We start from the raw sequence: 12,209 nt of genomic DNA on the forward strand, positions 1-12,209 counted from the left end.
GAATGCAATGTTGTCATCATAATGTCTTTATCTTAATGTCTACATGGAAACCTAATTCAGTAACTTTCTGTTCACCTTTTCTGGATAACTATAAACCAGCTCAGCAGTTTCAAAAGACTGAAAAAAACACAAAATGCTGTTTTTTTGGATATATATTTTTTTCTCATTTATAATTTCACTTTTGAGCAAAGCCTAAGAAAGCTTTAGAATGCCTGACAAAAAGCAAGCAGTCCATTTTGTCTTCAGTCAAGAAACACTAGTGGCACACTGAAATCCCTTGTTCACTCGGGTCAAATAAACTACGCTGGCCCCAGTTCTTTATGAAACTGGATCCTAGCCTGAACATACTGAAGGCTGGGCTGCACAGGGTTCTAGGCTGTTGCTCCTAATTGGTAGCTTGATGGTCCTGGGCTTAGTTTTGCACAGTGAGTGCCCGGAGAGTAGCATGGTCCCATACACCTGTGCGGGACAGGTCTAATGGAGTTGAGATGCCCCTTTTCTCTCTACCTTTCCTAAAAGACCCCCTCATGTCCTCAGATGGCAGAAGGGAGCAGGCAGCGATGACTCTTCAGCTCCTTTTCCAATGAGGGAGCTGGAAATCTTTCCTGCCTATCACCAAATCTCTGCATTGCTCCATACAGAGCAACCCTCATGGAGAAAAGTGTACAGCCCAGTGGATTTTCCAATTTCATTTTGTTCATCTGTGGTGGCAAGAATACTTAAATGCCTAAACAGAGAATACTTACGGTTGCCTGCCTGTTAACACAATTTTTTACGCCTGTCTCCAAAGACGTAAACATGGGAATCAAACATCTGCTGTGCTTTCGGCAGGAGAAGGGATTACAAGGAGGTACAACATTTTTTTTTTTCTGTCTTAATTTTTTTTCCTTAATTGCTAAGAGGTTTAGCACTGTAATGCAGTATAAAAGAACTTACATTTAAATAGGCTTACAATTATTTTCAATATATATTAATAACTTGGATGACACGTTTTACTCTTTCAGAGTTGCCAGGGTAAAAAATCCTGTCTAGCCCAGCAAGCTTCACCCTGCATGGCTTCACACCAGGGAACAAGAAAGGAATTCTTCTCTTTGAGACTCCAAAGGCTTCACCTAAAGCCACTTAATGACCTTGCCTAGTCTGCCATTTGTCCCACCCATCAGAGTTTAAGACAGATGTTTTCTGCACTGCAGCTGTAAGGAGAGTTCATATGTTCAAGTTTGCAAAGGAGTAAGGCCACTGTGTCTGAAGTACATCTGTTCCCAGTCAACTGTGTTCAGCTGTGGCTGAGGGCATGCAGAGCACTTCAGAGACAGTGCCTATTAGGGCTAATGGTCTAATAATAAAAAACAAAGGCATGTAAGTGGATTTCTTCATTTCAGGCAGAATTCTCCTTAGTAGTCACATTTGTTTTTAAAGTGACTTAATTTTAAGACAGATTTCTTGCATGCTCTAATTTGGACTGTATTTAAGGGAAATTAAGTAAACAAACTAGCTGCTTCTGTCTCCTCAGCAATGTTTTACAATATTGTCAAAGCTATCATGCTTTCTCACAAAAATACCACTAAAACATTTTAGTACAATTAAGTGCTGGGATTCATATAAATGATACATATGAGATTAATCATCCCTTTTTTTTTTTTTTTTTTCAACTTGTCCTGATGAAGACATGATATCCAGCACTTCACCTTTAGATCATTATGCAACAGTGCCCTCTGAGCAGAACCAGTCTTTAATCAAATGCCTTTCAATGTTTTTTAGAGAAAATATGTCTTTCTATATCACTGACTTTTGAAAGATGAGAAAAATATATTAATTTCTCCATGTGCTTGGGACTCATTGCCTTTGTCTGATATTCACAGAATACAAATTTCCTTCCAGTGATGTAAAGAAGGGTTTTGTGATCTTCCTTCTCAGTGCTCCAGCCAGTCTATATTGCTGTAATTTTGAGTTTTGGAAAGGGCTTCTGCAAACCTGACAGAAGTTTTGCCCTGTGACTCCAGCCACAAAAGAACATGAGAGCATTCTGACGCCTTCATGGCAACAAGGCATGGGACGATGCATGCAGCAATGTGGGGCAGTAAGAACAGGAAGATGTTGGGCACTTAGCAATGTATTTTTGCATATGTACAAATTAACTTGTGATGGGGGAGGAGAAGAGAAGAATTTAGGAAAGATTCCCCCCAGCTAGAGCTGTACTTTTAACTAAATCTCTCTATATATCATGCTAGGAAAAGAGCATGTCAGAAAGCCAAATTGATCAAGTAGCTGTTAAACCACTGAACATATTGAAAATATTTTTCCCCTCCAAATCATAGAATCATAGAATGGCTTGGCTTGGAAGGGACCTCAAGGATCATCAAATTCCAGCCTCCCCATCACAGCCAGGGTTGCCAACTGCTAGATCAAGTACTAGATCAGATTACCTAGGGCCCCATCCAACCTGGCCTTAAGTACTTCCAGGGACGGGGCATCCACAACCTCTCTGGGCATATACTAAAAAGAGATACTGCTCTCCAATCCTACTATGGATTGTTTCACTGTAAAGAAACTTGGCTTTGTGTCTGACAATCACTCTTGGGAGCAAAAGTTGACAGACATAAAGGAGAGGGCTGTGTGTTTCCCCATCGATATGCCATAGAACAGAAATCAGAAGCCATGGGGTGATTAACTGATTTGGTCCTTCTTATATTTTTCTTTTTTAAACAGTGTGCAAGTTCTTACTCTTGTATTGCAGATTCTTATTCAGTGGGAAGTAGATGGTGTTATTTATTCTGTTTGGTCCTCAGGTAGATTATTGTTGTTACACAGATATAGAATACATTTTAATATTTTCTTTATATTCTAAAATGATTTGTTTGCTGCCTTGGAAAATGCACTTACTGAAAAATAAGAGTGACAGAACATTTCTATTTTGTCAAGCAATATTTTACTAATCTAACTGTTTGGTTCCACATCTCAGCAAAGCCTGTGGTAAGTAATGCAAATTTGCATTGCAAAAACTGGAAATGGAATTTATTTTTGAATTTAAATGACTGACTCTGATAGTCCAGTCCTTCAGCCTCAAATTTTTGTTCCTGTTTTCTTGGTATTGGTACACATGGGACAAAGGAATTGATATGGCAGCCATGTGAGCAATTGCATCTTTTCTTTCCCTTTCTTCCTTACAAATACTTGCCTCAGTTTTTTCCTTTTTTTTTTTTTTTTGACTGATTTGCCTCTGTTGGGTTCTTCCTCTTCCAAGGTTCTTTGTCTTGCCCTGTCCTCTTTCTGGTCCTTCATCTCTGCCTCTCTGAAACAGTTCATGAGATGAAGAGTCTGAATCTCCACATGAGGAGATTATATCCTTTCTGCTACCAGCTAAATGGAGCCAAAGAGAAAAAAAACTCCAGCTTCTGACTTAAATGCCCTCCAATTATCTAAACCTAATGGGATGTACATTTATTACAACTTTTCCCTTTGTTTCATTTCTCAGATGATGTTCAGTGCATGTTGAAGGTTTCCAGCAACTGATTCATTACCCCATCATACCTAAACTGAGTAGCATTCTGCATTGCTGTGTCAGTCCAGGGACCCTCGTTGTAAAATTTAGGTCTTACCAATTCCTTCAAAGCACCAGAAGCCACAGATATCTGTCTTCTACTGGTGACACAAAGACACATAACCATGGTTAGAAAATATTTCAAGGATGCATTAGTGTTTCAGCATGTGATATTTGTGTATAGGTAATATTCTAAGTGGCATCTTCATGGCTCCCCTACAAATAAAATAGTCAGTGGAAAGATGCCTCCTCTTTTTTTGTTCGGCAGCACATTTGATAACTCAGCCATTTAACACAGCATTGAAAACATTTTCTTTCATGCTTTAAACCTAGATTTGAATATATCTATTTTCTATGAACAGAGTTCAGTACAAACATGATAAAATTCTCACTAAAGGAAAGAAGCACCTGGTGTATAATGAACTTGCTTAGTAGGTGGATGGGAAGCACTGCAGAAAGTTGACTCAGCAAGAAATCTTTCTGTAGATTTTCAAGGAAAGCTTTTTTGCTCTTGCATCTTTACAAACATCTCTGGATATACTACAACAGCCCTATATGTAGACACACTTATCCTGGAATTGGTTGCTTTTTTATTCACTGAGGCAGGAGAAATGATATTTTTCCCCAGAACACAGGAATGACATGAACAGCAATACCTGCTAAAATTCATGCCTACTCTAATGCTATATATTGTATGCACACTGTAACATTTTTTTCAAATGGAGAAATATTAGATTTATTTCCACATGCGACTCTCTTGTATCACTTGGTGTTGATGTATTATCAAGGAAAGCCCTGACTACCTATGACTGTGTTGCACATTCTGCAGGAATACATCTACTAGCCCCGATAATGTGGCCATGTGATTTGCATAATAACTTTCTGCCTATCTAAATTCACATTTCTGTTACAGTTGTGCGTGAGATTCCTAGTGTTTTTTCTCTGCTGTTAAACAGATGCTACATTTCAGACTTGGTAAAATAGTTCTCTCTTTATATATTCTTTTCCTTTACAGAACTGCTTTGGGATCTCTTTAACTGAAAGATAGCATTTAAATGCAAATCACCCTTGGCCACAAAGCTCAGAATTACTTTTACATTTTATTCTTGATCTGCTTCTGTATATAGAGCATTCCTGAAAGACAGTGAAATTAGATTTACTCATATGGGCTGACCTGCTCTGGGGAAAACAAACACATGTTAGCCTTGTGCTACATGAATGTCATGATCTAATGAATGATCCTGCTGAAAAGTATCTCCTTTAATTAATTACTGATGAGACAATTTCATTTCATTTATAGCTTTAGAAAACAAACAAAACAAAACATCCAAAAGCCTATATATATGTATGTCACACCTTCTCAAGTTTCTTTTTTCCCTAGAGTTATTAACATAGATATATACATTTGCACCAATAATTGCTCTTTGTTTGAATCCTTTTAAGCAAGTCTCCTTTAGTAATGACTATCACAAAACATATTCTGGCAGAATATGCAAAATTCTGCAAAAGATAAGTCTGTTTATGTTACTCAGTAAAGACATAACATTTACTCAAGAACAGAAACTCTACCCGCATGCAAATTAAATTTAGAACACTCCTTTGCAGATAGTTAAAATCTTATCAAGCCAGGAGCAATCCGTGAATGTGACTGCAGGGATGGAAAGTGGGTAAGGTCTGTGATTTGCAGACAGTGCACATGTACCCAATGCAGGAAAATTCCCTCTATGGGGTTGTCAATGGTTTGTTCACCATCCACAAGAATTGGCTGCCTCGGTTATGAAATTTTGGAAAAGCAGACAGAAAAAAATATGAATAAAAATGAAACTCCAGTTAAAAGAGCTAGAGCCAAGTGCTTACTGCATCACATCTTTCATTCACTTTCATTGAGTCATGGCTAGCAAGTGTCACCTATGGTTTCAGATCCCACATATTCCTGGCACTGCCCACGTGCCAGCAAGGGGTTTAGATGAATACTCTCCCATTTGCAGGCTGATCAGCACAGGGGCAAAGCATGGATAGTGCTGGTTTATCTGACAGCTGTGCTGCCATACAGATTGGTACAGATGGCTCACCAAAGTTCAGGAAAATGGTAGGGATATGGGTAGTGGGCATGGTGGTGATGGGTCAGTGGCTGGACTAGATGACCTTAGCTGTATTTTCCAACCTTAACTGTTCTATGATTCTGTGACTTCCACGGGAGACTGGAGAACTCACTGGGAGGCAGATGTTGCAGTGAAGAGCTATTTCGGTGAAGATTTAAAAGCAGTGCATGTAACTATGGCATAGCCAAGGACTGCAGAAGGAACTGTAATTTATTCATGTGCCCCTGAAGGGGAAGAAAGCAAGCAGTAGTTGTGAGGAGGAAGCACCACAGGACAGATGTACCAGCAAACCAGATCACTTCAAGGCAAGCTGAAAATGAAGAGATAATGTAGAGAGGTAAAGTGCAAACTAGCATGTAAAAATTCATTTCATCACCTCTCATCTTGTGATAAATGTGTCGTGGCTTCCTCCATACCCACAGTGGCTCAGGGCTTTTGTTTCATAGCTAAAGATAACTCTCCTGGTAGCATGATACAAAACAATGGTGGATTGTTTGACTCCAGACTAGATATAAGGAAAACAGTTATTTACAATAAGGGTAGTGAAGCACTGGCATATGTTGCCCAGAGAGGTGGTGAATGTCCATTCCTGGAGACATGCAAGATCAGGCTGGATGGGGCTCTGAGCACCCTGATCTGCTGAAGGTGTTTATTGCAGAGGGTTTGCACTAGATGGCCCTTGAGGGTCCCTTCCAAATCAAATGATTTTATGATTCTATGAAAAAGATCTCCAAAACTTCAGAAGCAGCCAATATTTTCTATCCACACTTCCTAGATCGTGTAGCTGGCCATGGGTGAAACTGTTCCAGCAGACACTTACGTGATGCCACTGTGTCATGCATGGCGCCTCGGCAGATGCTCTCCTCCCAGAGCCAATGTATGTAAATACTGATCTTATTGACTCTGATACCAATGGACGCGACGTGATGCTGGAATAAAGCCACACCTGTGCCTCGCAGAAACCAGAGGGAACAAAACACCAGCAAGCTCTGGAGGCAATGCTTTCTCCACGGAACCTCGTCCAGCTGGTTGTCTCCTTAACAACGCCAACCTCAAAGGGAATGCGGGAGCCTCTCCCCACCCCACCTGAGGATGTTTGCACGCAAACTCCTGACGGCAGTGGCCGGGCTGCCTCGCTCCAGCCTCCAGGCACCAGGACTGCCCTCTCGGCGCCGCATTCGCTAGGCAGGTGGCGGGGCGGGAGACGCACCGGCAGCTCCTTGGGACCGCCCCGCAGCCCCTCAGGTGAAGCCAGGGGCGCTCTCGCCCGCGTCTCTCCCTTCCCTCCCCTCCCGGCGAGGGGCAGCCACCGCGCAGGCGCCGCCCCGACGGCCGGAGCGAGCGTCCGAGCGGCCGCGGCAGCCGGCGGCAGAGCGGTGCGGTGCTACGCGACGCTTCGTTCCTCCGTGTTGCGCTTCGAAGCCGCGACCGGCGGCGTGAGGAGTCGAGGCTGAGGCGGCGGCGGGCCGAGGGCGAGCGGTCCCGGCCGCGAGGCCACCGCCACAGGTGGTGCCCTCCGGTCGCCTGCCTCAGCGGCTCCCCCTGCCCGCGGTCCGCAGCAGAAGGGGCGGCGGCGCGTCCCGCCTCCCGTGCCGCTGGCGGGCGGCGCTGCGGAGGGCGGAGCGGGCGGCGGGGGCGGGCCAGCCGGCGCCCGGCGCGGGCTGGCTCCCGGCGGGCGGCGCTGCTGCGTTGCTCCGGGAGGCGCCCGGGGCCGGGCGCGGAGCTGCGGGCTCGGGGGTGTGAGCGGCCGGGCCGGGCGCCCCCAGGATGCTGCGGTTCCTGCGCAGGACCTTTGGCCGGCGGTCGATGCAGCGCTACGGGCGAGGAGCGGGGCGCGGGGCCGGGCGAGGCGGGCTCGGCGGTGAGGGCGACGAGCGGGACGGTGGGCTACGAGGAGCCGCCGCCGCCGTCTCCGGGGGTTTCCCCTCCTCGCCGCACCCCGGCGGGGTCGTGCACGGCGCCGGAGCCCCCGTCCACATCCCCGCCGCCGGCGGCAGTAAGCCGGTGCTGCAGTGCCGCGTGCTCCTCCTGGACGGGACCGAAGTCAGTGTGGAGCTGCCGGTGAGTAACGCGGTTCGCGCCGACCCCTCCGCCCGCTGGCGTCGCTTCCTTGCTCCCCTCTCGCCGCCCGCATACACCTGCTGCCAGGTGCACCGCGCCTCCCGCCATGGCCGCGGCCCCTTCCTTCTTCCCCGGAGCGAGCGCGGAGAGCGGCACCTGCGCCTCCGCCCCCCGCCGCAGCCGGAGCCGCTCGGGGGAAGCTTGCTGCCAGGAGAGCCGCGCTGCCTCCCTCACGTCCCCGGCTGCGGTCGCGCATCGGCGGTCTCGCCGCTCCCAACCTGTGGAGCTGGCGCGGGGGTGCCGTTGGGCCGTCGGTGTGGGGCCGCCTCCGAACTTTCCGCTCTCCCGTCTCTGCCGCGTTCCGGAGCGCGGTGGGTCGCGGCCGTGTGCCGCTTCTGGGGGCGTTTCGGCGTCGCCGGAACCCGGTGGGTGCCTTCCCGGCTCACCGCGGCGGAGCTGCGCGGTGAACGCCGTTCGGTTGCGGAGTTTGGGTTCTGCCAGGTGGCCGTTCTCGCGGCCGCTGAGTGCCTGGTTTCCGTCCCTTTTTGCTGCCCCTTCCCCTGCCCCGTGGAACCGAGCTTTCCTGCGAGGCAGTACTGCGGTTTATCATATTGGGAAAACATTTAGACTTGTTTCGAAACTGAAGAATCGGCAGCCGTTAAGCCTGACCTACAAAAGCAGGTGGGAGAACTTGGTCGCAGCGTAACAACCTAATCGAGCTCACGCTTCTTTTAGAATCATAGAATGTCCCGAGTTGGAAGGGACCCATAAGGATTGAGTCTAACTCTTTTTACTCTCAACTGGTGTGAAAGACATTTGTTTTTTGTTTCAGAACATTTGAATTTTGTTGGGTGCCATTCATGCTAATAATTACCCGTGTATGTTGGCCAGATTTAACTAAAATAGGGAAACTGGGATTCAACTGGTTTCTGATTAGAAGCCAAAGTGATGGAGTCCTGCTCCAATAGGGGAATGTGGAATGGGGCCACCTAGAGATGCTGCTTCATGCTCAGCCAGCTCCTTCCCTCACAGAGCAGATCACACACCTCTAGGCACTGGCAATGCTAACACCTTTCTTCTCTTCACATCTCTCCTTCACAACTTACTGCAGTCCTACTAGCATCTCAGCATGACGCTAGTCTAAAAAGAACTTGTGTATTATGTGCATGCTGAGGATATGCTTATAGCCGTCTATGTAGATAAGCTCAGTAAATATTTCATGTATTATATTCCCTCCAACTTATCGGAGTCGAGCTATTGCTATAGAATCTGTTTAAGATAGTCTGTAGGTTTGAAAAAGCAGTTAATGGTAAACCTTCAGTAGTCCTTGAGTATTGGGAGCATGTGGAAGTGTACCAGCTTGGTCCATTAAAGAAGCTGTAGAGCATACCTGCTTGTGTTGTGGTGTCCAAGCCTGGGCTGTCAGTGGTGACACGAGATGCACACTTGGCGGTTGTAGTTCCTTTATCCAGTGAGAGGATAAGAAGTCAGAGTGTTCTTTGGTGACATTTCTAGGCTGCTGGAGGATGCTGGGGTGTGAAACAGCTATCAGTGCCTTGGGGATTAGAAAGGGTGCTGTTGAATTGCATCTCTGCTCCTCATGCTGCTTTCCTTTCTTTCACAGAAAGTAACACCCACACAGAGAGTCAGAAAAACTGAAAGAGGCGTTGCACCATTTATAGAATTTTATTAGGAATGTTTCTCTGAGCTTTGGAACGCCGGTTTTTATGGGATTAGGGCCTGAGACAGAATGCACTTTGATACTCAGAAGCAGTTGTACTGTACTTGTTAAGCTGAATGAGCTGGGCACTATCTTGATAAAATTAGAAATGAAGAAATCAGTGTATGGTTGTTTCTCAACATTTCAGCTTATTTATTTTTTTTGGCGAGGGAACGAGTGTGGTCCCTGCTCTAGCAGTGAGACAGCTTACACTAGAAGCCTAGTATGTCAGTAATTGCTAAGGACTTTGTGCTGCTGATCACGCTCACAAGCACTTATTTCAGGAGATACTGGCATCTGGAAAATGTGCTCTTTCTACTGCCTGCGAACATTAAAACCCAGCTGGCTTTCCAGGGGTAAAAGGAACACGTTGACATTAGGGCACAATAATTTCATAACTAACGCTTCTTAGACTGCTACCTGAAACTTAATTGGAATTGATTTCAAGGCTTGTTAGATATTAATTAAAAAGACTGCAGGGTCTATGTGTTTGTGTGGAGGAATGACAGGCTGCTTGAAACCTTCAGCTGCATGTGCAGAAAAAAAAAAGTTCAGTTGTTTTGCTTGGTTGGTTTGTTTAATATACATTAAAGCTAAAACCCTGACTCTTTTGTCTAGGTGAAGTGCATCAGGCTCTTCCTTGGTGTCTTCTCTTATGTGGGGGCTGGTGGTGTTGCTGTAAAAACAAATTACACATCAGTAGGCTGCTGCCATCTTTGAGGCTATCAGCATTTATGCCATACTTTAGAAATGGTAGAGTTGGTAAGTTTTTGTCATGCTCCCACCTGAGTCCTTCCTTAGCTTGTTATTCTGGAGGCTGCATGAAAGTATTGTGACCAGAGTCACCTTTCTTGTTTATCTGCATTTCCCCTCCCACTTTCTTGTGGGTTATTTGGACTTTATTTTTTCTTACTGCATATGCACAGGGCCTCTTCTGCCCTCTAAGTTCCCCATTTGCCTTTCATTTGTAGGTGCTTTCTGGCTTTCCTGAACTTTTCTCCCCATGTATTGTCAACATAAAATTATTCTGAGCTGTAGACAACCTTGAATAATGATTTCTGTACTCAGCTTCTTGCACAGAATTTCAGGGATTTCTTAACAATGGTGGCTTTTTGGTTGCTCTTAAAGCAAGACTTAAAGTACTCTGAAAGTATTCTTTCTGAACAGAATAATACGCTGGATGGATTTTTAAGCTGAGAAGCTCCTGAGGGCCCTGTGCTAAATCTGAGGCACAATTGAGGTTGCCTCTGGGAGTGGCTGTATGGGAGTGGCAGTTTGCCCATTGCTTTGGGGTGACTTACCATGGCAGGGGGACTATAAAGATGATGTCATCACTTTCAGCTGACCCAACGCCACACCTGTGCACATCTGAAATCTGGTTATAAGGATTGATTAATTAAAAAAAAAAAAAAAGAATATACTTAGAAGTAAACGTACAGTGAAAAATGCAGTAGGAAGCTGTTATGTGTTTGGATCTTGCATCTCAGCTGTGGGTAGATGGAAGGCCACTTGCTCACTGCTGTCAACACAATCCTTCTGTTTTCTGGAGAACTCAGGAGTTTAATGAAAGAAACTGGTTATAGGTGATGCTGTGTTCTTACATAAAGAATATGGGCAAGGAGCACTGACATTTACGCAGCAGTGATGATGCCTGCTAGTTAATACGTAAATGGGAAGGTTTGTAGATGGCTTTAAGGTGAGGCCAAAAAAATCCCAAATTTTTGTTGACGTGGATGTTGGCATTTCTAAAACTTGAGTATCTGATTTTTAATTCAGTGCATCTTATAAAAGCTTAAAGAAAGACTCAGAAAGATGACTTCTCTGTGAGATGGTGCGGAGTAGCAGGGATTGACTTTTTTTTTAGTGCCACTGAAAATGGTGTTTTGTGATAAGGCTTGGGGACAATGGGGGCTGTACAAAACGAACATTTTTGTTTGTTTGTTTATTTGTTTAACCTAAGTGGGATGAGAGAGAGGAAACAAATAGTAAGCTTACTCTGCTGTGGAAATCCCCATCTTGCAAAGCAGACATAGGAAACCATATGTTTTCATTGCCATGGAGCCACAGCAGTTGAAGCACTGTCTGTCATGATACTCATTGCTGTGGTAAATTTCTCTGCTGCCATGGACATCGTTACGAAGACTTATGTGATGTATTAGGTTGTAGGTGACACTTAACTTGTTCATTAACTTCATCATTATATATTACTCTTGATATCTATGGATTGCTTTCCGGTGGAGAGCTTTCATATTGTTTCTTTGCCTTCTTTTTGGTGTATCTGTTTTGATAATTGTTTCGGCTGCTATGGAAACACTTCAGGATAGGGATAGTAAATGTTCTTCCATAGCCTTTTTTAATCTGCCTAATCTTCTGTCTTTTGTATCCTCCTCTTGTGAGACTTGCATGAGCATAACAAAACCTATTCGCTGGCTTCTGTGCTTAAATAGAATGTAAATGTTAAATTAACTCTTGAGTAGTTATCTCAATCCTAAAGTTGGAAGTATGTTTGACTAGAAAAAAGTGATAAATATTTGTAGAGGGGTACCACTCAACCTTTTGGTTACATAACATGTGATTTCCTAATGACATTTCAGGAATAAAAACTGCAGACACTGAATTTTAGGTATTCTCAGGTGTCTCCTAACTGAAGGCTTGCTCTCCACTCAAATATATGTTTTCCACATCAGGTGTGGAACAGGCATTTTAGAATTAATTCTTTAAAGCTTTTCTCACATGAGTAATTGATAGTATAGTTCTTTATTTAGAAGGTACTTTCAACAATGTA

General features: G+C 44.7%; 1 protein-coding gene across 1 annotated transcript in view; it reads left to right on the forward strand.

Moving 5' to 3' along the window:
• Window positions 1-7,410: 7,410 nt before the first annotated feature.
• The window catches only part of EPB41L4B (erythrocyte membrane protein band 4.1 like 4B), a gene marked incomplete at both ends in the record, with an annotated part of 85,887 nt that continues 81,088 nt past the window's right edge, over window positions 7,411-12,209 (forward strand). Inside the window, one exon of the mRNA XM_079533559.1 lies at window positions 7,411-7,704. Within this exon, the coding sequence (XP_079389685.1) occupies window positions 7,411-7,704 (294 nt within the window). The remainder of the gene's footprint in view (window positions 7,705-12,209) is intronic.

Source organism: Tetrao urogallus (genome assembly GCF_951394365.1).
Source record: "Tetrao urogallus genome assembly, chromosome: 3".
Taxonomy (NCBI): domain Eukaryota; kingdom Metazoa; phylum Chordata; class Aves; order Galliformes; family Phasianidae; genus Tetrao; species Tetrao urogallus.